At 54.8% G+C, this 25466-nt stretch overlaps 1 protein-coding gene across 2 annotated transcripts; it reads left to right on the top strand.

Annotated features, from left to right (window-relative positions):
* Positions 1-68: 68 nt before the first annotated feature.
* Positions 69-23074, top strand: ITGB4 (integrin subunit beta 4). 2 transcript variants are annotated; one of them, XM_086473826.1, is made up of 40 exons: positions 69-171; positions 483-565; positions 1064-1165; positions 1632-1836; positions 2315-2411; positions 2851-3022; positions 3696-3959; positions 4370-4459; positions 4645-4767; positions 4918-5085; positions 5379-5455; positions 5610-5821; positions 6110-6213; positions 6384-6482; positions 7164-7290; positions 7431-7550; positions 8064-8170; positions 8495-8528; positions 8992-9180; positions 9714-9817; positions 10246-10304; positions 10939-10962; positions 11128-11276; positions 11357-11536; positions 12119-12267; positions 12618-12822; positions 13774-13934; positions 14274-14454; positions 14669-14806; positions 15359-15541; positions 15747-15878; positions 16907-17107; positions 18016-18189; positions 18681-18854; positions 19795-19944; positions 20597-20785; positions 21062-21217; positions 21667-21831; positions 22276-22392; positions 22932-23074. In XM_086473826.1, the coding sequence occupies exons 1-40, from the start codon at positions 69-71 to the stop codon at positions 23072-23074; spliced, it is 5610 nt and encodes a 1869-aa protein (XP_086329952.1). The 2 variants fall into 2 exon arrangements, with proteins under 2 accessions (XP_086329952.1, XP_086329953.1); XM_086473827.1 differs by lacking the exon at positions 16907-17107 and having other exon boundaries at positions 84-171.
* Positions 23075-25466: the final 2392 nt, after the last annotated feature.

Below are 25466 nucleotides of genomic sequence, written 5' to 3'. Positions count from 1 at the left end.
GGGCAGGAGCTGCCCCAATCCTCTCCGGGACCGTTTCCATCTCTCAGCTCTCCATAACGCAGCGCTCCATGTGTTTCAGGAGGAAGAGGATGGATGTGCTGCCACGGGCATGTGCCGGGCTGCTCCTCCTGTCCCTGCTCTGTGCCACCGGCCTCTGCCAGAGGAGCAAAAGTGAGTGCGTCTGCCTGTGGTCTCCCCGCGGTGCTGCCCCATGGGGACTGTGCGCACCCCTCCTGGGCTCCAGAAAAAGCTAGTCCTCGTATGGATAAGACATGTCGTGCGCTTTTCCTCCTGGTTTTTTTTATCTTCCCAGCACTTGGGGTCCCTCTCTTGCTACCCCACTGCTGGTTTGTAGCCAGCTTCCACTAACTACCCAGGCAAACCCTCCACTGACTCCCTCAGGAACGGGATCAGCCTTTCTCATGCTCTCCCATGGCTCACTCAGATTTCTCCATTCCTGATGCCGTGATCTTTCCCAGTAGGTAACCGCTGCGTGCTGTCCCGGGCAAAGAGCTGCACCGAGTGCATCCGAGTGGATAAGGACTGCTCCTTCTGCACTGATGAGGTGAGACCTTGCAGGGGAGCCCAGGGCTCTGCTTCCCACCCTGCTGATGGAGGGATTCCGCCACCCCAGGGGTGAAAGCTGGGAGAAGGACCTGAGAGCAGAGTCAGCTTCTGGCTCCAGTTTCTCTCTGCGAAGGGCTGGTCTGGATGGGAAGTGCTGAAACGTGGGTTTTCTTTGGTGCAGACAGATGGGGAAGAAGGGGAGTCCGTGGCAAACTTGCAGGAATACAGGGTTTTATCAGAAAATGCCAGTGTGCCAGACCTAAAAGTGTGCGCAAGGGATGGAGGGAGACTCTTATCCCTGACAATCCAGCAGCTCGCTGGGGGACGTTGGCTCTTCTGTGCGAGACTCGTCCCCACCTCTCTGCCCTGCTCCTGCTCCCAAAGGCTTGCTAACGGTCTCAGCAGAGGACCCTGCTTCCTGATGAGTGCCTTTCCCCCTTGCACGGAGGATTTGCCGCTTTCTGCGGTTGTAATGCTGTTCTTGCCCCCTTGGCAGAGCTTTGAAGAGTCTCGTTGTGACTTGCGGGAGAACTTGCTGCGGTACGGCTGCGGGGAGGCCAGCATCGTGTACACCAGGGGCGAGATGCGGACCCAGCAGGTGGGTGCGGGGCGGATAGCCCTTGCTTGGCTTCCCTTGAGGAGTCTTACCATTCCCAGTGACTTTCATGCCCTTTATCCTCCTCTGGAGTCTTCAGCAGGAAAAATACAAAGTCTAGACCTCTGTTTACGTAGGGTCTACTCAAAACCAATGCTCTGCCTTCGCTAAGTGATGAATCTGTTAGCAACGAGCCCTGATCACTTAGGGCTGGGGTGGCTTTTCAGGCAAAACAGATGTAAGCAAAATGCCAAGGTCTGGAGGAGGCGCTCAGCTGCGCACGCATGGACATGGGGGAGGCTGTCTCAGTCTCCGGCTGTACATGAGGGGAGCGAGTGTGATCATCCCTGCCTTTTCCCTTCCCGTGTATCTCCCTGCTCCTTGCCGCCTCCTCATTGCATCTGTGCAGGAGATGGAGTGCATCCCGGGAGATGGAGCCTATCCCCTTCACATCACTCTTTCTTCACAGAATTTCAGTATCAACACGTCCCTGCAGAGGACCCAGGTGGCCCCTCAGGGCATGTTTATGCGGCTGCGAGCTGGGGAGGAGATGAACTTCAACATGGATGTCTTCCAGCCCTTGGAGAGCCCTGTGGATCTCTACATCCTCATGGACTTCTCCTACTCTATGTCTGATGATCTGGACAATCTCAAAAGCATGGGCCAAAACCTAGGTGAGACCAGAGCTGAGAGAAGAGGGGAGCCAGCTCCTGTGCTAACGAAGGCAGGCAGTTCACTCCTGCCCGTAGCTGTGAGTTCTCTGTCAGCATCAGAGAAAGGGATGCAACTGGCAAAGGGCTGAGAGGTGTCTGCTTTAATTAGAGTTTCTTATTATCGCTGCTTTATGGGGGGATGTCTCTCCTGGCCCTGCAGGGGTCATCACGTGTGCTCTCTCAGCCCAGTGTGGGGGCTGGTGCCCTGCAGAGTTGATCTGTGCTATGGCTTTGGCATCGTGAACCTGTAGGTGTGGTGTGTGCTGTCGTAAAAGCCGTGGTCTTGGAAAGGGGCTGTCAAAGGTGGTATAGGTTTTGACAGTTTGGGAGTCTTATCGAAGACCTGACCAGCAGAGAAGATGCCCAGGAAAGGAGCAGTGACATCAGAGACATCTCTTTATTCACGTGTCTCCTCCTCCCTCCCTTCCTCTCCTCCCAGCGGAGTTCCTGCAAGCCCTGACCTCCAATTACACCATTGGATTTGGCAAGTTTGTGGACAAAGTCTCATCCCCTCAGACGGATATGAGACCTGAGAAGTGAGTGAGGCCAACAGCTCCCCGGGATGGGAGCAGAGAGGGGAGGGCAGGTGCCTTCTGTTTCTCCATAGCTTTCCTGATCTTCACTGTCTGCAGAGCAAGAGCCCCCATCCACCTCTCTCCCTTCATTGCAAATGTCTCTCCTGGCCACCCCACCGCCTGCTCAGGGCTTGCTGTAGCACTGTGCCAGTGCCAGCAGTGTCCTCCTCCACTTTCAGACCCCCGCTCTGCCACAACAGCTTGCGTGTCTTGTCTTCTCCTCCATCTCTGCCCTCATCCCTTCTACTTCCCAGTCCTGATGGCTTGCCAACCCACCTCATGTCTTCCCTTGAGGGACTCCCCCTCTACCGGGTGCTCTCCCCACACTTCCTCTCATTGCACCTAGGCATCCCTTTGCTCCTGCTCCCCACAAAACCCCTGGTCTCCCCTTCTCTCTTAGGCTGCGTGAGCCCTGGAACAATGCAGACTCCCCCTTCTCCTTCAAGAACGTCATCCGCCTGACCAACAACATCAACTACTTCAGCCAGGAGCTCAGGAAAGAGCGCATCTCTGGCAACCTGGATGCCCCCGAGGGTGGCTTTGATGCCATCCTGCAGACAGCTGTTTGCAAGGTGATGGTGGCCAGGGATGTGGGAGCTGTGTGGGCAGGGCTCTGTTTTTAACGAGTAGATCTTCTTGATGCTGGCTGATGAGCAAAAGGGCAGCATGCTGGGCAGCTGATGAGGCAGCCAGGGAGCCCAGGGTACACGTTCAGCTACAGTTGGGTTTTGCCCTCCCAGCTGCATGCTCCCAGTGCCGACTTGTTTTGTATTCCCAGCTTTTCCTAGGTCTCAGACCATCCGTGTGTGTTTGATCCCCAGCACAGGAGCTGCTTGCTGGGCACGCTGCGCACGCTCTTTGCTCTGTCCCGCTTTGTGCCCCTGGTGGTAAAAACCTGCTCCCTGGGAACAGCCTGCTTGGGCTTGGCCATTTGGCTGAGGGATGAGCGCAGCTCCAAACGTGTCTGGAAAAGCATGGGCTTGCCCCCTGTACACGTGTATGCCTGGCATCGAGCTGCTGGGAGACATCCTATACATTGGGGGTGCAGATGGGGGAAGTGGAGACCTGCTGGCTTGGATTCCCAGGGCCACGTAGCTGGTTGTGTTTGCTGCCAAGCGGAGGTGGTGCCTTGCCCCTTGGGTTTTCCAAATCTTGCCAGTGCTGGCCTGCCAATGGCTGCAGGTGCTGTGGGGTGGTTTAGGGGGCACAGAGATAAATGTTCCTTCTTGCCCTCCCTGGCTGCAGGATAAGATTGGCTGGAGGAAGGACAGCACTCACCTGCTCGTATTCTCCACCGAATCTGCCTTTCACTATGAAGCTGATGGTACCAACGTCCTGGCAGGGATCCTGGCGAGAAACGATGAGCAGTGTCACCTAGACACCCATGGCACCTACGTGTATGACACCAAGCAGGACTATCCTTCGGTGCCCACCCTGGTGCGCCTGTTGGGCCAACACAACATCATCCCCATCTTTGCTGTCACCAACCACTCCTACAGCTACTATGAGGTGAGGAAACCACAGCAGTGCTGCCACATGGGCTTACCTTTCCTTCGGGATCATTGCTCCTCTGCCTGCAGCTCGGCTGTGAGGAGAAAGTGTTCTCCTGTCTGTTGTCCCCAAGTGCTAAACCAACGCCTTGATACTTTGGGAGGGTGCCACAGCCTGTTGGGGGCCTGCTCTGGGTCATGGGAGGTCTCAAGGTGTATGATTTGGTGCAGGAATCTGGGCTTCTAGAGGTCTCCCCACGTTAGTGTCTGTATCTTGTAAAGCAGTGGCGACACAGAGCTGGAGGGTAATTTATATTGGAAGGGACCTTTGGAGGTCTCTGGCCCAAGCCCTGCTCAAAGCAGAGCCCACTTCAGTGCTAGAGGAGGTTTCTCAAGGCCTTGGCTCAGGAGGCTCCTGTCTCTCTGCAGAAGCTGCACAAGTATTTCCCCATCTCTGAGATCGGGGTGCTCCAGGAGGACTCTTCCAACATCGTGGAGCTGCTCCGCACAGCCTTTGAGGTAACTTTCTGGGGCTTGAAGTGCTTTCTGGGGCTTCGCTCTTGCTCCCAGGGAAGGCAGAAGGTGGGCACCTCCTGCCCAGGAGAGCAGACAGGGGTCAGGACGTGGCTCCTCTGGGGTAGGCCATGGGGTGGTCGCAGGTGCGCCGCTGAATATCAATGTTGTGTTGATCTTCTGCCACCCAGCGCATCCGCTCCAAGATGGACATCCGTGCTGACTTCGTCCCCAAAGCCATGAAGACAGAGTTCACCTCCTCGATGTATGAAAAGACAGAATCTGGCTCCTTCCACATCACCCGTGGGGAAGTGGTAAGTCCTTGGATGGTCCTGGAGGGAAGGTGTGTGTGAGGGGCTGAGCCCTTGGCTCCGTCCCTCCTTCCTTTTTCACTCAGGGTCAGTCTGGCCCAGCTGTGGTCCAGCAGAGCTGGCTCACCTCTGCGGCGTGTCCCTTCCTTCCAGGGCAAGTTCAACGTGCGCCTGAAGGCACTTGAGTACGTTGGCGGGCAGCATGTCTGCAACCTCCCTGAGAAAGACCGGCAGGGAGTTATCCACGTGAAACCCACGTCCCTGAGTGACAGCCTCAAAGTCACAGCCTCTGTCATCTGTGACACGTGTCCTTGTGAACAGGTACGTGAGGGTGCATGTTGCAGAGACATGTCCTCCTCCTGGCCAGACTGGGGTGGGAACAGGTTGGCTGGCACCTGTGGGTCCCGCTTGATCCCCTCACTGTTGCTCAGCAGAGGCTCAGCCTGACCAAGGAGATCTTCATCACTGCCTGTACCAAGCTGGGCATGTTGTCCTATGGCAGAGCGCAGTCTTGTGGGCAAAACTTGGCCCCTAGGCCTGCCTTCTGGACTCCTGAAATGGTCTTGGAGGCAGCTGAGCCCACTCGGCAATGCCTGTTCTCTCTTCTCTTACAGCAACAAGAGTTTAACTCACCCAAATGCAGCTTCCATGGGGACTTTGTTTGCGGACAGTGCATCTGCCACCCGGGCTGGTAAGGACTTTGTCCAGCTCCGTACCTCTCCCAGGGTTCCTGCTGCGTCCGGGGACCCGCAGTGACACACACTCGTGCCCTGGGCAACCTGCCCAGGATCCTGCTGTCCTGTGCTCTGTTCCCGCCTCTCTCAGCACCATCTCCTCCCCACCAGGAGAGGAGACATGTGCGACTGCTCCCCAGCATCATCCCCCAACAACGAAGCCTGCATCCGCCCAGGGGATGTGGAGCCGTGCTCGGGCCGGGGCGAGTGCCTCTGTGGGAAGTGCCAGTGCTACTCCGAGGACCTGACACAGCGCTTCGACGGGGCGTTCTGCCAGTACGACGTCCTGCAGTGCCCGCGCACCTCTGGCTTCCTCTGCAACGGTGAGACCCGCACTGCTGCCCCCAGCATTCCCCCAGTGTGGGACACGCTGTGCCCTGCTCTGTCCTGGTGGCACAGGCAGGATGTCCCTGGGCTGGTGGCATTGGCACGGGGAGATGGAGTGACCGGCGATGGGCTGCGGGGACTCTGCGCTTGCAAATGTGCAGGGAGGCTGCGGTGGAGCCTGTTTGCAACCCCTTTGCACCCCAAAGGCAGCGGGAGAGCTGCAGACAGGGCCAGGAGAGTGGCACAGCACTGGACTCGCGGTAATTCCTCTTCTTGCGTGACAGATCGCGGTCGCTGCTCCAAGGGCGCGTGCGTGTGCGAGAGCGGCTGGGAGGGTCCAGGCTGCGAGTGTCCCACGAGCAACGACACCTGCATTGACAGCCGAGGGGTAGGTCCTGCCCTGCCTGCGTGAGGGACAACCAGGCCGGGCAGGGCTGTAGCAAATTGCCCCGATGCCCGAAGCTCAGGGCCGCTGGGAGCTGGCACTTTGCTGACTCCCAGTGCCGCCGAGTGTCTACAATTGCTCCTAGGCACTGACTGTCGCCTCTTCCCTCCCAGGGCATTTGCAATAACCATGGGAGGTGCGAATGTGGCAGGTGCATCTGTGACAAGGCTTCGCTGTACACCAGCTCCACCTGCGAAATCAGCTACTCCCTGGTGAGGCTCAGCCTGGGGTCCCTCTGGGTTTATCGCTTCTTCCCACGCAGGGAAGGAAAGCGAAGCAGAGATGAAAGCACGGCTTGATCAGGAGCAAAATCCTGAGCAGGGGTTTGTCTTGTCTGTCCTGCCTTTGGTGGCCAGGAAGGGTCTGGTATCGGAGCTGCTTTGCAGCCACAGATTTCTTTGCTCTCCAGTTCACCAGCAGCAACTGTGGAATGTCCATCTGTGTTTATCTGCACACTGGTGAGGGGCAGAGGTTTGAGGCTCAGCTCCTGGCTTGTTCTGATTTGCCTTAAGACTGGAAAAAAACCCAAAACATTTAATGGTCTGGTGCCTCAGTTCCCCCATTGACAAACATGAGCTAATCCCACAGTGGGAGTGGAGAAAGCTGGCTTGGTCATATTTCAGAAAGGCCTCCTAAAACCCTTGGAGAAGGTCTAATCACTGCCCAAATGCAGGCTGTTGGTGTAAGAGATTTTGGAGATGTCTGCGCTGGGCTCCTGGGCTTATAAAATCCTTCGTTAGCTGCTTGTTCTCTGTGATTCCTCTTTTTGACCTTGCCCTGGCGCTGGGGTGAGGACGCAGCGTCGCGTCTCCAGCTCTACCTTTCGGAGGTGATGTCCTCTCTCACTCCCCCTGGGCTGTCTCCTGACTGTCCCACCTCGCCTCTCTGCCCAGGGCTTCCAGGCTGTGTGCGAGAGCATCCGGGACTGCGTCCAGTGCCAGGCCTGGGGAACTGGCAACATGAAAGCGAACTGCAGCACGTGCCACCTCCAGATCCAGATGGTGGAAGAGCTGAAGAAAGGTACCGGGAGAAGCTGACCTGGGTGCAGACACATGTGGTTTGTCTCCTGTGGGCCCTACCATGTGTATGTGCGCACGTGGGGCTGCTCCCCAAGTTTTTCCTGGCCCTGATGACTTTGCAACTGTGTCCCCCCTCTGCAGAGGAGGCCAGCGAGTACTGCTCATTCCAGGACGAGGAGGATGACTGCACGTACCACTACACCCTGGAGGGAGACCCAACCATCCTCCACAACACCACCGTCCGCGTGCAGAAGAAAAAAGGTGAGCAGGGACCTGGCAGGAAGGGATGTCCAGCCTGGGGTCTGGATCAGCAGTGACCTGCTCCACAGCGCCTCTGATCCCCGCTTTGTCCCTTTGCTGTGCTCCTGGGCAGGGTCAGCTGCAGGCAGTACCTCCCTGCCCGCCTTCCTGCGTGACAGGGCTGGGTGACATTGGCTGTCACACGAACTGCAAGGAGGGGAGTGTAGCATCCTCAGAGACCAGCACCTTTAGAGATCAGTGCCTTTTCACTGCTGGCATGGGCAGGGATTGATGTGAGGTGCTGAATAGCCCCTTGGGATGGCTGGACGTGAGCAGAGAGGTGGGATAGTTCTCCCTGAACAGCACTTTCTGTTGTGAGCACCAAGAACGAAGTTCCCAAGTGTAGCTGGGCTGCTCCAGCCCTCAGAGAGCTGTGGTCCAGTCTTTCCCCTCTGTCCCTGCCTCCCCACTCCCTCCCTGCACACCCCCACGCAGGGGGCTGATGCCTGGGAGTGACGTTGCTGTTGCTCGCAGAGTGCCCGCCGGGGAGCTTCCTCTGGCTCATCCCACTGCTCATCTTCCTCATCCTGCTCCTGGGGCTGCTCCTGCTGCTCTGCTGGAAGTTCTGCGCCTGCTGCAAGGTAAGTGCCTCAGTCGGCTGCCCAGGCAGAGGACTAGATAAAGGCCAAAACCAGGACAAATTTCCAGAATCCACCCAGCCTCCAGCATGGACAGATTGGCAGGGGCTGGGTCCCGATGGTATCCAGCACCTCTGCTGTTGCCGACACGAGTTGCTGTGGGATTTCCCCCACTGGGGACTGGATTTCTGGCTACAATCGGTGTCCAGAGCCCCATCCATCCACTGCCCACCCATCCCCGCTGATGTGAATCCTCCCAGCTGGAGACATGGGGGGGTTTTGCCCTTGGCCGCAAAGTGATTGTTTCTTTGGCCATTTGTTTTCTAGGCTTGCCTGGCCCTGCTTCCCTGCTGCGCACGAGGTACCAGCCCTTTGAAGTGGGGGGGGAGAGGGATCTGTGGGGTTCACTGCCTTCCCAGATCGAGGGGGACATACTGGGATAAGCGTCCCTCCTCCTCTTCTCTGAGCTGGAGAGGTGGATCTGGGGAAAAGCTCCTAGCAGAGAGCCCGAGCCAAAGAGCCCTTGAGCTGCTGCTTTGCAGCCTCTCCCTACCCCACACCTTGGTGTACCCTGTTGGGAATCCCGCTGCTGGCTGTCCCCTGACCAGTGTCCCTTGTAACACCTAGCTGGTGTGGTACATTCTCCCCACTCACGGACACCCCACTCATTGCCCTCTTCACCCCACTCCACTCCTGACGTCCCAACACGCTTAGTGTGGCGGAAGCCTTAAAGATTCCCCAGAACAAAGTCTCCAACGTTGGGAAGTTGATGGCTGGCTCTGTCCCAGTCTGCTCAGACTCTGACCCTGCCCCTGGCTCCGCAGGTCGCACCGTTGGCTTCAAGGAGGACCACTACATGCTTCGCCACAGCCTCATGTCCTCCGACCACCTGGACACCCCCATGGTCCGCAGCGGGTCCCTCAAGGGTCGGGACACAGTCCGCTGGAAGATCAACAACAATGTTCACAAGCAGGGCTTCACCTCCCTCGCGGCTGCCAACCCCAAAGATCTCAGTGAGTGCCACATCTGAGCAACAGGGCGTAGAGGAGATGCTGCAGGTGCCATAAAGGACACAAACCCTTGGTGGTGGCCCCCAGCTCCAGCAGCCGTAGTGTTACCTCCAAGCCCCATTGCAAGGCGGGTTGTTCCTTTATCTGCTTCCATCCTGTGAGAAGCTGAGTGGCACGTTCCTGTGTCCATTCCTGAAGCAGGACGGGTAGTAGCCTTGGAGACCTCCTGACAGCCTGGCCACATGGTGGATGTACCCTGCATGTGTCTTAGTCTCATCAGCTCAGGGACCCAGCCTTGATTTCACCGCCTCATCAGTCCAGAGCCAGCACTGGACACTACTTCCTTTGCTGGATCTGGCAGAGAGCTTCCCTGTTAGCCCTCCAGTCCTCAGAGGGTTTTTTTTGCTGGTGCTATGGGGTTTGGGTGCTAGCAATGCAGCATCTGGACACCGAGCACCATGTGTGCTTCCAGCTTTGGTTGGCCTATTTCTCTGACCAAGAAGGAAGGAGTTTGACTTGGAAATTTCTCTTTCCAGTTCCCTACGGGCTGTCTCTGAGGCTGACCCGGCTTTTCACGCAGAACCTGGTGAAGCCGGACACCCGGGAGTGCGAGCAGCTGCGCAAGGAAGTGGAGGAGAATGTACGAGCCTGGGCATGATGGGGGCTTGGGGTGGGACCGGGGGGACAGCCACGCTGAGGGGGCGTCTCTGTGATGTTGGGGAAGGGGCAGTGCCCCTTCCCTGTGAACCCAGACAGCTCTTGAAAGGAAGAAGCATTTTTTCCTCTTTCTGAAAGCAAGCACAAATTTTAAGATCACAATTATGAGAATTAGCAAAGCATCACATTGGTGAGATTTGAGTCTGCTTCAGGACACATGGTCTGAAGCTCTCGTTTGGCTTCGGTTCACAGCCTCTTGCCACGTCCTGGGGACAGAGACCGTGTGGTGGTCTCTGCCTGATGTGGCAGGGCGAGGCGGGAGGACCCGAGGGTGGCCAGAGGGCTCTCCTGTTTGCTGGCAGATCCCATATCCAAGGGATATGTTGTGAAAGTCTCTCTTGCTCCTTGCAGCTAAACGAGGTTTTCAAGCACATCCCAGGCTGCCACAAACTCCAGCAGACCAAGTTCAGGTGAGTCACTGAGGGAGAGACCTCCTGCAGGGCAGGGTTCCCCTAGGGCCCTGCTGATGAGGGAGTGGAGCAGAGGGCTGGGGTGTGAAATCTGGGGTGCCAGAAGGGAGCGTGGTCTGTGAGACCTTCCCGGCACAAACACAAGCCCGGTGCGGTGCTTTGCCCACCCAGGGCTGCAAGTCAGAGCCCATCCAGCTGTGCAGGTGATCTCAGCTGCATCTGGTTTTGGACCCGAGACTCCTACAGACAGGGACAAATCCTGGTCACACGGTGCTCAATGGGAAAACTCCCATTGACTTCGAAAGTTTCAGCCCTGTGCAAAGTTGTGAGTGCCTGGTGCAGGGTGGAGGAGTCTGGGGATGGCAGCACCAAGCAGGGAGTGTTATCCTCTCCCCGCGGCTCTGATCAGATGTGATCTCCCCCGTGGGCCTGTTCCTCACTGCATTGGGAAATGCAGGGCTGGAGGAAGCAGCCAGGCAGGAGGGAACAAGTGATGGGGCTACGGGCTCTGCAGGATGGGTTGGTGCCCGCAGGGCAGCTGCCACAGCTCAGACCTGCACAGGGCTGTGATTCACACGGAACTCTGTCTCCTCAAATGTGTTAGTCACTGTTGGGTTTTTTTTTTTCCCCCCAGGTTACAGCCCAATTCTGGGAAAATGTAAGAGGAACGTGCAGCCCTCTCTTGTGATGCTTCTCCCTCTTTGTGCACACATGTATGGGGTGACTAAATGCCCCACGCACTCACTAGCCCCTCCAGCTGCTATGTGAGATGAGCAACCCTGGCCTCAGCTCTTACCTGGCTTTCTTTTCCCACCCGACACAGGCAGGACCACACCATTGTGGACACCGTGCTCACCGCCCCTCGCTCAGCCAAGCCAGAGATCATCAAAATGATGGAAAAGCACGTTTCCCATGAGGCTTTCAATGACCTGAAGGTTTCACCGGGTTATTACACTGTGACCTCAGACCAAGGTAGGGAGCAGAGCCCAGCGCTGCCTCCTGGCTGGGCAGGGGAGGCATTTTCCTCCTCTCACCATGGCCCCTTCCCCCAGATGCTCATGGGATGGTGGAGTTCCAAGAGGCTGTGGAGCTGGTGGATGTCCGTGTCCCACTCTTCATCAGGGAGGATGATGATGATGAGAAGCAGCTACAGGTGGAGGCCATTGATGTCCCCACTGGTATCGCAGAGATTGGACGCAGGCTTGTCAACATCACCATAATCAAAGAACAAGGTGAAAGGCTGTGACCGTGGCACAAGATGGAAGGGCGTTTGTGTTTGAGTGTCCCATGTCCAGATGGACTCTCGAGGTTTCTAAGGAAGGTGCAGCCTGTGTATCTGAGCCCCCCAGATCACACGCCAGAGATTTGGTTGGTGACTCCTATCTTAAGTCACCTGGGTCTAAACTAGAGCATCTTTTAAAATCATCCAAAGGAGGGTCATCATCTCTCTTGAGAGAACCAAACGTTTGACCATCACATGTTTGGATGCTACCAGTTCCATGGCTGACCCAGGACTGACCATATACCTCTGCTGCTCTAGTTCATAGGTTGCTGGAGTACAGCAAAACCTCTTTGCTGTTATGCTGTGCTTGGGGCAGGTGAATGTCCTCAGCAGTTTACCTCGGCTTCCCGTCTGGTTGTTTTGAGCAGGGAGCGTAAGTCACGAGTGGTAAAATCTCCAGTCCATGCAGAAATATTTCATACACGGTTCACACTTGTGGGTGACAGGAACTCTGACAGAGGGCACCTGCGCGTTTGTAATGTGATTCTTCATGTATTTGCTCTACACATTCCTTCTCTCTTGTCCCTTCCAGCCAGCAGCCTCATCACCTTCTTGCAGCCAGCGTATTCCCACAGCCGCTTTGATAAGCTGGCCAAGATCCCTGTCCTCCGGGAGATCATAGACAACGGGAAATCCCAAGTCACCTACAGGACCCGGGATCTCACTGCCAAGAATGGCCGGGTAAGGGTGACGCTCCTGGCCTTGGCAGGCAGGAAGGAATGGGTGCAGAGGGCTGGGAAGGAACTGGCCCCGAGGCTGCAGAAGAGCAGATGATCCCACTCAAAAGGGGATGTGGCTGGGAGAGGGGCTTGAGGTTAGCACAAGGGCAGACATTCTTCTCCATCACTTGCTTCCTGTGCCTCAGGGGCCCTAGAGGCTGCCTGTACCTGAGGCAGAGGGTACCGGCTGCCCCCTGAGCGGTGGGCACTGAGAGGCAAGTGGGGATTCACTGGGAGATGAGAGGAAGCTCTCTTGGAGCCTTCTCACGGATGCTGCGGGCTATAACCATGCACCTTGTCCTTCTCCTCCAGGACTACATCTTCACAGAGGGTGACCTGGTCTTCCAGCCCGGGGAGACCCGAAAGGAGGTCCAGGTCCCTTTGCTGGAGCTGACCGAAATAGATGCCCTCCTGCACAACAGCCAGCTCAAGCAGTTCGCCATCGACCTCCTCCATCCCAAGTATGGCGCCAAGATCGGCCGGTACCCCCAGACCACGGTGACCATCGCTGACCCAGGTAGGGGGTGGCATCCAGGCGGTGGGGAATGGCAGCAGGGGTTGTGGGACCCCTACACCAGACCAGTCCACCCCGAGGCGGTGTACAGAGCTCCAGCCCTGCTCCTCACCCAAAAATCGGCAACGAGGAGGTTCCTCCAGCTGCGACTGGTAGATTCGGGCCTCCCTCTAGAGGCATTAGTGGGTATAGACAGTGGGTGGGAAGAAGGTGGATAATCTACCTCGCAAAAGGAAATTGAGTGGATTCTTCATTCCTTCTCCTTGGGGATTTGAATAAAAACCTATAAAAATAGAGGAGAGGTGGGACTTGCCATGAGCTGTACTTGGTGGTTCCTGTGGCTGGACAAGCAAAACTGTAAAGGTTGTCATCAAGTGTGTTGATAACATAAAGGTATTTATCACAGTACTGGTTGTGAATACTGGGGGTACAAGAAAGTCCCTTGTCACTGGACCAACCAGAACCACTTCAGGGGCAGGCACGGGAGCTGGAGAGGCTCCAGAGAGCTCTTGTCTGGATTTGGTGGGTTTCTAGAAGAAACAACTGGGTGACTTGAGGTGGCTCTGCCCATCTCTGTCTTCTCTCATGTCTGCACAGGGCAACTGATCTAGATGTTGAGGCATTATTACACAAATTCAGACAGAGCTAAAGATTTTCAGAGGCAAGAAGGTGGTCTCTTCATTTCTTAGTCCTGAGCAGCATGTGAGAAGCAGCAGGAGGTGCAGGACTTGGAGATCTGAGCCTGACTCTCATGCCAGCTTGCTGTGTTGCTTTGGGGGATGTCATCACCAAGTGCCTCAGTTTTCCTTTCCTACGATGGGGATCTACCCCTCAGAAATGCTTTGAGAAACTCATTCGGGATGGCAGGGCAGTGCTGGAGACAGGCACGCTTCCTTCTTTTCCTTCCACACCGAGGACTAACACTGATGTGACCTTTCTTCCTCCTGTCTGCAGAGGTGGTGGATGGTGTCCCCTCGATGACTGACATAAGCCAGGTCCCCCAGTCCCCCAAAGGCCGCCTGAGTGCACCGCTTAATCCCAATGCCCATGCTCTCAGCTCCAGGGAAATCCGCTTTAGCTGGTTTCCTCCACCGGGAAAACCACTGGGGTACAAGGTAAGGGTCCTGTCCTGCAGGCGTTTCACACACACAGTCATTTGTGCCAAATGGATGGGAAGAAGATGCCTGAAGAAGGGAGAAAGCTCACCCCTTCTGGCCCTATCCATCTTTTGGGATCATTGCTGGGTGGATGTGGGATTTGCAGAACAGATTCCTGGTGGGTTCATCTCCCTTTCCATCACTTGCCATGAAATGCCCAGACTATTCTGGCCTCTGGTTTCAGAGGAACAGCACAACACCCTGGGTTTCGCAGAGCAGATCTAATAAGAGATGAGGAATTTCTCATCCGTTATGTTGAGGATCTGAAAGAATCATGGCTTGCTCTTGCTTTGCCAGGTGAAATACTGGATCCAAGGGGACCCTGAGTCAGAAGCCCGTCTCATTGATGTCAAATCACCCTCAGCAGAGTTGAGTAACCTCTACCCCTTCTGCGACTATGAGATGCAAGTCTGTGCCTACAACGCCATGGGTGAAGGGGCTTACTCCGACATCATCCACTGCCGCACACTTGAGGATGGTGAGCGACTTTGCTTCCCATCACGTGGGAGCAAGTTGGTGCCTGTATACCCAGCATGGGGTCAGGGCTCCAGCTCTTGAGCTTCTGATGGTCTTGGAAACAAGCACTGGGCAGCTCCCACTGTGACCTAGCTGTGATCCAGGGAGCTCTGGGCATCTGCATCCGTTGGCTCCCAACTCACGGTAAGCTGGACCCTTTGCTCTTACCTTTCCAGTCCCCAGCGAGCCCGGCCGCTTGGCTTTCAATGTCGTGTCTTCCACCGTGACGCAGCTGAGCTGGGCTGAGCCTGCAGAAACCAATGGGGAGATCACAGCTTATGAAGTCAGTTATGGACTTGTCAACGAGGACAACGGTAAGAGCTCATTTTCTGACTGGGGCAGTCCAGCCAGACTGAGGGGCTGGAGTATGCTTTCTGCAGGCTGTGCCGGACTCAAGCAGCAGCAGAACCAGAATGGCTCCAAGCGTGTTTCTTGTGAAAACTGGAATCTGGAGGGGTCACTTCTTGATGGAAGGAGTACAGAAAAATCTCCACTCAGGATTTAATCCTGCAAAATCCGGAGCGCTCTCAGTTCCCATTCACTTCCACAGTTTTGTGTTGTCTTTCATCTTAAAAACTTAGTTCATAGGTCTAGACCTAGGGCTAGGGTGCCAGGAAGATGCTATTTAGTGACATATCAGCAACAGGAGACCTCTGCTGGAGGTTGACTTCAGCATTCAGTTTGGGAATTTCCCCGAGACAATGTCACGCTTGTCATGAGCAGCCCAAATAGTTGCTGCACCGTGTCCCAGAGCCAGGCTGTGTCCTCACACTAAACCTTGGTGAGCCTGTTGGCCAAGAGTGGGGTACTGTGGGGTCCTCTGTGTGTCATGACCTCACAGGTGATAGGTATACCCATATTTGCAGTACACATCGGCCCAATGAAGAAGGTGTTGGTTGAAGACCCAAAGAAGCGCATGGTGCTGATAGAAAACCTGCGGGAGTCCCAGCCCTATCGCTACATGGTGAAGGCCAGAAACAGTGCTGGCTGGGGACCTGAGAGAGAAGCCACCATCAACCTTGCTACGCAGCCCAAGCGCCCAATGTCCAGTGAGTTGCTGCCCTGCCTGGGTGGGGAGCGGGGCGGGCAGGAGCAGTGCTGGGGAGTGCTTCCCCATCACCTCGGCTGCTTCTCCACATCCTGTTCCCTCTGCTGCACCGGCCACCCTGCGGAATGCTGAAGGCCAGCCTGAGCATGGGAGGCCTGTGGGGTTTTGAACCGCTTGTCGAATGGCGCTTTCCACCTCTCTTCCAGTTCCTATCATACCTGATGTCCCCATCATTGATGCAGAGGGAGGTGAGGACTACGACAGCTACCTGATGTACAGCGCAGATGTGCTTCGCTCTCCAGCTGGCAGCAAGCATCCCAGTGTCTCTGATGATTCAGGTACGTTGCTCTGAGTTTTACAAAGGTCATTATTAACGTTCGTTTTCCTTAACAACAGCTTTCAGCAATAAGCTTCGTTGCTCCTTTCCTCCTCACGGAGATGGGGAGATCCAAGTCACAGAGATGGTGGAGATCATCCCTTCCAAAACACAGTAGCTGCATCCATTGGGAACGCTTGACTAGTCACAGTGTAAATGAGACCAGTGCCTCCTTGTCTTAGCCATGAGGCAAAGAGAAATCACAGTGCAGGGCGGGAGAGGAGCTTTTCACAGCCCTCTCTGCTCATTTTCCCTTCCTGTTACCATTTGGCTGGACCACGAGAGTTACCATCAGCAAACAAGCACTGGCAGGGCACAGACCTCTGAGTCCCTTGGATGCTCAGGGTCTTGGCCAAGCCAACAGGAGGGAACTCACTAAGTGCTGGGAAGGCACTGGCCTCTCTTCCTCCATCACTTTACTCTCTGAATGAGGCTGGCTCCTTTATCTTGTACTGGGACAACGAAGGGAAGATGGGCCATAAGTGAAACGATGAGGCTTGTCAGTTAGATCTGGAGGGTCTTCCCTGGGGAGGTTCTCCAGGGCTTGGGATCCAGGAGTGAGTCTCTGGTCCTTTCAGAGAGCAAGGTAATGGGAACACCATGAGTCCGACCATCCTGAGCACATATCAAGGAGTGAGGAAACCTTTCCTGAGCAGAGGACAATTGTTGCAGACTCTTCGTGACAGGAACAGGCGTGTGGTGGGACTTTGACTCTCGCCTTTTGTCGTGATGGACACAGGGCTGGAAAAGAGCCCTGGGGTTGAGGAACCCCATGCATGTCACATTCCCACCATCCTCCATCTACCAGTCACACAATGGTTGCACCGCCTGAACTCATCAGCCAACACATGGCGAGACGGGCTGTGAACAGGTGTCATTCCCACGGGCATCTGCCCCTTCCCCTCCCCAGCGAGCAGCACGAAAGTGGTGGGTAGCCCACCCTGTCCCCTGCAGATCATGCCAACAGCAGTGCTTGCGTTGTCCCAAAAGGCTCCAGGTGGAAATATGTGCAGTTGTTGGGAGAAGACTTGGATCTTCGCCGCATCACCTGGAGGCTCCCACCTGAAACCATTCCCCGCCTCTCTGGCAGCAGCCGCTTCTCCTCGGACACCGAGGGTCTCCTCCACGAGGAGGACAGCGACATGGCTACTGGCAGCCTGAGGAGGAGCGGAACGCCCCGGCCCCAAGCAGGTGAAGGACGGCTTCGTTACGTCACTGAGTGTCCTGTCTCATCCTGCTCTGAGCCGAGGGGCTGGCGGCTGGGGTCTGCCCCAGTACGTGTCCCTTCCTCCCCTTGTGTGCCCGTCCTCGTGTTGGCGTGATGCACTGTTCACGTGCTGTAGTCTGCTTCAAAACCTTGTCCTGGTGTGTCTGCTCACAAGAGTGTCAAGGTAACCCCCATCTCGGCATGGACGTGGGAGCCTGCTAGCAAGTTGCTTCTACAAAAGGCTGGACCTTCGGGGCAGGAGCAAACTCAGATGATACCCATTGTCACCTCCAAGGGCAACTCCTCACTCTAAGTGCCCTGAGCTTCTGGGGCAGATCTGCTGGACTGTTAAACAGAAATCACTCTCTCATGTGTAGCTGATCTCTCCTGGCCTGCTGGGAAGGGATGGGGGTTTGTCAAGGACCACAACAACGGAGCAGAGTTTGCTTTTTCAGATTCAGCTGAGATGGGATCCAGAGTGAGATTTGGAGAAACCGCCTCCATAAAGGGCTGTTTTCCTTCTTCCACCTTCTTTTTTAATCTAAAATTATAAACCTGTGCTTGCGTCTAAGGAGAGATGTGAGAAAACATGGCGAGAACCACAAGGCAGTGCCCCAGCAAGGCCGAGGTCTGGAGTTACCTTGGAACCGTGGGTGTCTCTGGTGCTGGGTGTAGGGCAAAGTCTCCGTTTACCTATTTGTTTCTGTATCATCGCGTTGAGCAGTTGTGGCTTGTTCTAGATGTAGCGCTCCAGAACAACCTTCCAGAGTGGCTAAACCCGGGATGCAGCCAAGGCAGCGTGCAACATGATGCTTCCTGCTTCCTCCCCGTGGAAACTGGAGCAGCAGCCCTGTCCACAGCCACGTTCCTCATGGTGTGCCCTCTTTCACAGAGCACTTGCTGAATGGCCGGGTGGACTTCTCCTTCCCTGGCAGTGGCAGCGGCACACTGACCAGGACAACGAACACCAGCTACCATCAACTGAGCCAACACATGCAGCAGGAGCACAGGGTGATGGGGAGTTCCTCACTGACAAGAGACTACTCCACAATGCTGATGGGGCACGGTGAGTACTGTGGTGATGGGACCCGTCCTTCCTTTCCACCCCGATGACTGTCTTTGGACTCATGCCCTGCAAGTCTTGTTGGGGTGAGGACTGCGTTCGAAGCGAAGGGGGCCCATGAACTAGAGATCTGGAAGGTAATGTCCTCAGCACTGATGTGTAGGTACTTTGCTAAGGCCACCCTGCTCCTAGACCAGTTTGGAAAGGGTTCCCATCCCTCCTGTGCAAAGTGCTCAGGAAAGGGAGCTACATCCTTATCCTCATACCACGAAGCGCTCTGGGAAGAATACCTGTCTCTTCTTCTTACTATATCTAGCAGCTTTCAGCTCCATGCATGTACATCATCTAGCTCTGACAGAAGGTTGTTAAAAGGCTCTTCAAATCTGAGCCTTAAAAATCATCTCTGCAGGAGCCAGCACCTGGGCTGAACCCGCTCTGAAGCCCCCAATGGTGTTTTTCTCTCTCTCTCTCTCTCTCTCGCACCACTTCTGTAGATTACCCAGGGAGATTCCTCCCTCCCATCCATGAAGATGCTGGGAGGACAATCCCACGGTCCTGGGATGTGGGTTTCAGGAGCAGGGCAAAGGTGAAGGGTTACTACCCCAGCACTGGCTTTCGGGACTCTATAATCATGACTGATGGGTCCGCGGGGATTTGCAAGTACATAGGTACAGCTTTGTCCAGTGTCTCCTCCCAGCCATGCATTCCATAACAGCCAAGCCACCAGCCACCCATGAGCTGTTGCCATCCACTGCTTGCCCCAAACCCTCTCTCCATGGCTTGATGTGTGCCGCACTGATCCTTCCTCCTGACCTGGCCTGTGCCTCCATCACGCCACCTTTCCATTTGCAGGTGACTTCAGCTGCGTTTCAACCCACCTGGGCTGATTAACACTCACCACCACTGCCACCACGCTCTAACGAGCTGATCAGCTCATTGTCTCCATCCTCTTCATTCCTAACCAGCTTGTTATTCTGTTTTACCCCACAGACCTTTGGAGGACTCTCAGGGAGAATGTGTGCTCCATACAAGATGTCTCTCTGCAAGCTCCTTGACCAAAGCCCATGTCAATGAGGGGCTTCAGTCCCTGAGGGTCACCTGGGAGACTGCTGTGCTCACCCTGAGCCTTGTGCCCTAGTGGGCTGAGTTGTGGGGGAGCCAGAGCACCCTGGTCCCAGCTGATCCCATCCCTTTGAACAGTCCCTGGAGGTGTTGGGCTGCTTTAGCTATAGACTAGGGCCAGTCTTAACTGAGCTACATCTGAAGATGTCTGTGAAGCTTCTGGCAGACTGAACAGGGTGCTTTGGGGTGAGCAAGGAGGGCCCTCCCTGCTCTCCTGCTCTGGTCTCTCTACCACAGGGTCATGAAGCTTATCTTGACTTGTCCCACCCAAGGTTGGCACCCCAAGGTTATGAGACATCACTGTAGGTGTGCAGAGCCAGCCAGCTCCCCTTTGTGATGAGCCAGCTTGCAGAGACGACATCTCACCACGTTCTCCCTGGACCATCAGGACCATCTCACGCTTGCCTGTGCCACTCCCTCCTCTCCCTCAGACCCTTTAGCTCCCAGCCCCCAAATCCCCACCCTGATGTTCCCCTTTTGCCTCAGACTCCAGGCTGCCGCTGGGTGTCCCTGACACCCCCACGCGCTTGGTGTTCTCCGCCCTGGGACCCACCTCCCTGAAGGTGAGCTGGCAGGAGCCACACTGCGAGAAGGAGGTGCAGGGTTACAGCGTCCAGTACCAGCTCCTCAACGGAGGTCAGTGAACAGGAGGCCGATGCCCTGTGATGGGAGTTTCTGGTGGCGGAGAGTCTGATCTGGGTCTTCTCCTGGGCAACTGGTTTTGGGTGATCCTGCTTGAGCAGGGCAGGTTGGACCAGACGACCTCTAGAGGTCCCTTCCAGCCTCAGCTGCTCTGGGATTCAGGGACAGGTCCCAACTCTGCTTTTTGCATAGCCTTGAGGAAATGTCTCGGCTACCCCACAGCTCTCATTCCCCACTTCTGCTGGGGCGACAATTCCTGGGCTTGCTTGCGGAGTCACCCCTCCTTCTTCACCAGCCCAAACATCTTAGTTGAAGGTTTTTTCATCACACTGGACTTGGAGGAAGGATTGGAATGAAAATATCTTATTTTTACACAAAACCTGGGGCAGTGTTAGTGAAAATGAAATTGTCTTTGGCTGAAAATCCTTGAGTTTTCAAGATGTTGTTCATCCCAAGCCTTTTTTGGAACAACATCTCATCCTACACTACCAATTGTTGGTGGCAAGGTGTGATGGAGGTGGCTGGGGAGGGGCCCCGGATGACTTTTCCAGACAGTTCATTTGAGATAAGAGTTCAGGCAAAAGCCATGGCTCTGTTCTGGTGCCTGCAACATGATGCTGACGTCCCCCTTCCCTGTGCATCCCAGGAGAGGTGCACCGACTCACCATCCCCAACCCCAGCCAGAACTCGGTGGTGGTAGAGGACCTGCTGCCCAACCACTCCTACATCTTCAAGGTGAAGGCGCAGAGTGAGGAAGGCTGGGGCCCTGAAAGGGAAGGAGTCATCACCATAGAGTCCCAGGTGGACCCGCAGAGCCCGCTCAGCCCTGTACCAGGTGAGGTGGACAGCAGACAGGACAAGGGTGACACTCATGTCTCTGCTGCTGTCTACAGTGCTGGTCTTGCTGTTTTCTTTCCCCTTACCACATCCTGAGCTCGCCTTTCCTTCCTTTCATTTAGAAATAGGACCTTCTCCCCATGCACTCACCTTCCACTAGCTGTCTAAGTAGCTCAGACCTTCCAGTTCATTTCATAAATACTGTGTGCAGATCCCTCCCAGCCTCCTCCTCACCACCTTCTGTGACACAGACCTCTCGCTCGTGCCCCTGCAGGTTCACCCTTCACGCTGAGCACACCCAGTGCTCCTGGACCGCTGGTTTTCACCGCCCTCAGCCCTGACTCCCTGCAGCTCAGCTGGGAGAGACCCCGCAAGCCCAATGGGTCCATCTTGGGCTACATGGTCACCTGTGAGATGCTGCATGGAGGAGGTACAGTATCAGGCTGTGGAAGTTTAGTTCCCTGTGCAGAGCACAAGATACCTCCAGCAAAAGCAGCAACTTGATGCATTTTTGCTGGGACCAACAAAGTTTTCTGCTTACATCGGTGCAGTGGAAGTGGGGACATGAGGCTGCTTCCAGGCCTGGGAGATGCTGGACCCTGACGCTTTGTGTCATTGCATGGTCTGGTGTGACAAATGTGGTGGGAAGAGGAAGGACCCGTAGCTTATTACAGCCCAAACCCAGTGGAGGTTGGTCATTGAGGATAACCACTGTACTGCAATAGGGTTGTCTTAACCCTCAGTAGAACTGAGGCTGCAATCACACAGTCTGTGGGTGGCATAAAGCTTAGGGAAGGCCAAGACAGCAGCCAGAGTTGAGGGAGTGTGTTTGGGGGGACTCCTGTCTGTCTTCACCGCTGCTATGTCTGTGTGGATTAGGGGAGCCCAGGAACATCTACGTTGAAGGAGACAACCCAGAAACTACCCTGACTGTACCCCACCTAAGTGAGAATGTCCCATACAAGTTCAAAGTGCAAGCCAAGACCACCCAAGGCTTTGGGCCAGAGAGAGAAGGCATCATCACCATTGAATCTCAGGATGGAGGTACAGTAACATGTCTTTGTGGAGGTGCAAACCCAAGAAATCTCTCGGAGCAGGGAATACAACTCCTGGAGTTCCTTTCCAGCTCTGGTGGTGACCCCATTTTCTATGAAAGACATGGAGATATTGTCTTCCATGAAGACAATGCTTTGCCTTGTGAGAACTGTCTCAATCCCAATGCACTGCATGAGGGAGGATTGTGAGAACCTGCTAGTGTGTAATGTATTATGAAAATTGTCTAATGCCATATGTACACATACCTGGAGGCTGCTTCTTACACTGCACAGGTATGAGACCTTCCCAGTCCTCCCAGTTCCTCCTAAATCTGGCTCTGACATCAGCAAGAGAAACCTCCTGAGCTGATCATTGGTGCTCACTGTGCAGGGTTGAGGGGTTGGAAGGTCCTTGTCATTTCCCAGCTGACTTGTCCCTTTTCCTTCTCCCCAGGCACTTTCTCCCAGTTTGGAGGACAGCAGTACATGAGAGAAGAAGTGTACAACTTCCCCACTGAATACACCACAAAAACCAGCATCAGCCATTCCTCTCTGGATCCCCATTTCACAGGTAGGGTCTCGCTGTCTGCTTTGAAACCCTCAGAAAGCAAAGGATAACTCTGCATGTCCAGAGGTCTGGGGGTGATCTTACCTCAAGTGTCAAAGGCAGGGATGGAGGGTCCATCAGGTGGGACTGATGAAGAGGACCAGACCCTTTCCCACACAGTGTCCCTGCTCTGCCCCAGAGGCAGCTGCAGTCACTTCCCCATGTGCTGCCCGCTCACAGAGGGAATGCTAAGTTTTCTAAGTCCCCCAGGACTATCACTAGGGACCAAATCATAGCTTTTCCTGCAAGGTTAGATCTCTTCAGAGCAGGAAAAAACAGAGAAGTCTGATGACCATCTTTAATTACACCGGTTGTTGTAGTTGTCCCATGTTGTCCCCACTGACATAACAAAGTACTGAATCGTTTGATCCAGAGAGGTTTTCCATCAGTGGAAGTGGTATTTAAGGAGAAATCTCTGACAGGAATTATCAGGTAGAGCAGATCCTATTCCTTGTGACCCCGTACTTAGCACAGTGTCCTGACTGCTGAGCTTCTTGTTGCAGATGGCATGCTCATGACGACCCAGCGAGTGGAGAGCGCCAGCAGCACCCTTACCAAACAGGTCACCAAAGAGTTTGTGAGCCGGACCGTGATGTCCAGTGGGACCCTCACCAAACAGATGGAGAGGCAGTTCTACGAGGCCTGAGCCAGGGCAGGCTGCCCGCCAGTGGGACATTTGTGTTCAGAAGGCACGACTTTGTGGGACGATCCAAGGGTGCTTCACCCAGATGCTGCTGAGGCACCTGGGCAGCTCCTCCTGTGGGCAGAGACCCTCCACGGCACTTCAAGCTCTGGACCTCTCCTTTGGAGCCCAGCGCACTCAAAGCTCTGGCACAGTTGGGTCATCAGGTGTGGGCTCGTCCTTCAGGGCTTGTTCACCCTGTCCTGCTCTGCAGAGACCACAGGGATGTCTCCCGTGAACAACCACCACTCACACCATCCTTCAATGCCCATCCATCCAAATACACCTGCCAAAATTCAGGTGTCTCGATGGCTCCAGCCTTCCCAGATAAATGGAACAGAATGATTTCTTCTCAGGTCCTGTTTTGAGAGGATCCCAGATGGCAACATCCTGATTTATCTCTATAAAAGCCTTCCATCTTTGCTTCAGGCTCTCCAGGAACTGTCCACTGGAGATGGTTATTTTGTTCTGCTTGGGTTTTTTTTTAATACGAGAGCTGCAAGGTAGGGGTTTGGGGTAACCTATGCTTTCTTACTGCACCTATTTGTGTCTATCCTTCGCTGCTAACGTTTGGTACCACGCTAGCAAAGTGTAGCCTTTCGTTTGTATAGCATTACTCATGACAACCTCTGCTGCTTTTTTTTTTTTGCATACAATATTGTACAGTTTTCGTAGTATATATATATATAAATATATATAAATGTATTTTATTATTTTATAAAAAAAAGAAATGGATGAGATCTATGTTGAATGTGGAGGCTACACTGGGCCTGTGGCTGCTGAGAAAATGAATAACTGAAAGAAATTAGTTAAGGGCTTGATCCAAAGGCCACTAAACCCTGTGGAAAGCCTGTTGCTGAGCTAGTGGGCTCTGCCTTGGGCCTTATAGCCTCCAGCACTGAAGACTCCAGGAAAAGGCTGCAAGCAGCCAGACCTGCTCTCTGCACAGCATCCACCAGCCGAGCACGCTCCAGCCACAGCACACGCACGCAGAAGGGCTGGGAGCTGCCTGCAGGCGAGGGATGGGGATGGCCCAGGCCGTGGTGCCTGGAGCTGGGAACAGTGCCTGGGATTTCTCACATGGCTGCTGTGGAGAGCATGAGATTTTTTGGGGGACAGAAGATGTTTGGTATCTTTTAAAAGCCCTTTTGCCCAACAGCAACATCCATAAAGGGACCTGTGCTCCCTCAGTAGGCAAAAGGGAAGAGCACCTCTGGGAAGAGCAGGCTCTCTCATCATCCTGAGCAAGTCTTCGAGCACCCTTCAGCCCTCGGCTTTAGCTGCCCTCACACGGTGCTGGGTGCAAGGCTGAGCTGAGACCTCGTTGCGCCTCCTTTCCTGGTTCTGGGCACGATGCCTCGCGTCTCGCTGCCCTCTGCCAACAAGAACAATTGGGCTCCGTGTTTCACCAAACAGCACGTTTCCCTGGCACACTTCAGCTGCACGGGAGCAGGCGAGGAGCCTGCCGACAGCGAGGAGCCTGCCCGAAGCAGCAGCTGCCACTGTTCTGGATTAGAGCTTCCAACCAAAACAGCAGCTGGTCTCCCTAGCAGCATCGCCTGCCTGATTTGATCTGACCTTGGCTTTTTTGGTTTTTTTCTTTTTGACTCAGAAGACTTTCCAGCACTGACACCAGCGAGAGCTCCCTCTCCTCTCCGGGTTGTTCGTTTGAGTGGGAGGGCTTGTACACCCTTGAGCCAAAGATCTACGTGCGTGAGTAAAGTCCACAGGAGTCTCCAGGACTGCAGCTGGAGCTAGATCAGTTTTGAACTTAGGTCAAGAGATATTTCACCAACTCTGTGGTTTTACTGTCCCTTCAAGAAGAACTTATTTTCCCTGAGCAAGCACCTGTGGCACTAACCTGCCTGCCTCCCAGGACCCATCTCACCTTTGTGGTTGGAGTTTTCTCTCCAGCTGATCTGTCTCCTGCTGCACAAGGACTCTGTCATCTGTGCCCTCTGCTTTGTGATCCAGAAACACCAAAAACTGCCTAAAAAGGGAGACCCTCTTCCAAGCATTTTAACCAAAGACTATCCTGTTAGCCAAGAGAAGAGCATAGCCCATCAGCTGCTGCTCTCTAGGGCATCACACCAACCCCCCGTGCAAGGCAGCTGCACACCTAACCAATGCCTCACACTAGAACAGTGTCACTTTTTAATTTTCATCTGGTCGCTATGGCTGGTGGCGGTTCTGCCTTTCCAAGGCGGATCCAGCAGCCTGCTCTGACAGCGGGTCTTTGATCAGATGGCTCCCTATTGCACTCAATAAATGTTTTCTCTACAGTCTGCCTCTTCCCTTTTCTTAAAAAAAACATAAAATTAAAAAATCACCCCCCCCCCCCCCTCCAAATACCCTC

Source organism: Leptosomus discolor, chromosome 15, assembly GCF_034619465.1.
Source record: "Leptosomus discolor isolate bLepDis1 chromosome 15, bLepDis1.hap2, whole genome shotgun sequence".
Taxonomy (NCBI): Eukaryota; Metazoa; Chordata; class Aves; order Leptosomiformes; family Leptosomidae; genus Leptosomus; species Leptosomus discolor.
This window is presented reverse-complemented; position numbering and strand designations above follow the sequence as displayed.

Excerpts from the sequence above, each read along its gene's own strand:
- ITGB4 (XM_086473826.1), top strand. The coding sequence starts at position 69 with ATGTGTTTCAGGAGGAAGAGGATGGATGTGCTGCCACGGGCATGTGCC. Across the intron at positions 2,412-2,850 it reads ACGGATATGAGACCTGAGAA|GCTGCGTGAGCCCTGGAACA; the intron begins GTGAGTGAGGCC and ends CTTCTCTCTTAG. Across the intron at positions 13,935-14,273 it reads GAAAACCACTGGGGTACAAG|GTGAAATACTGGATCCAAGG; the intron begins GTAAGGGTCCTG and ends TTGCTTTGCCAG.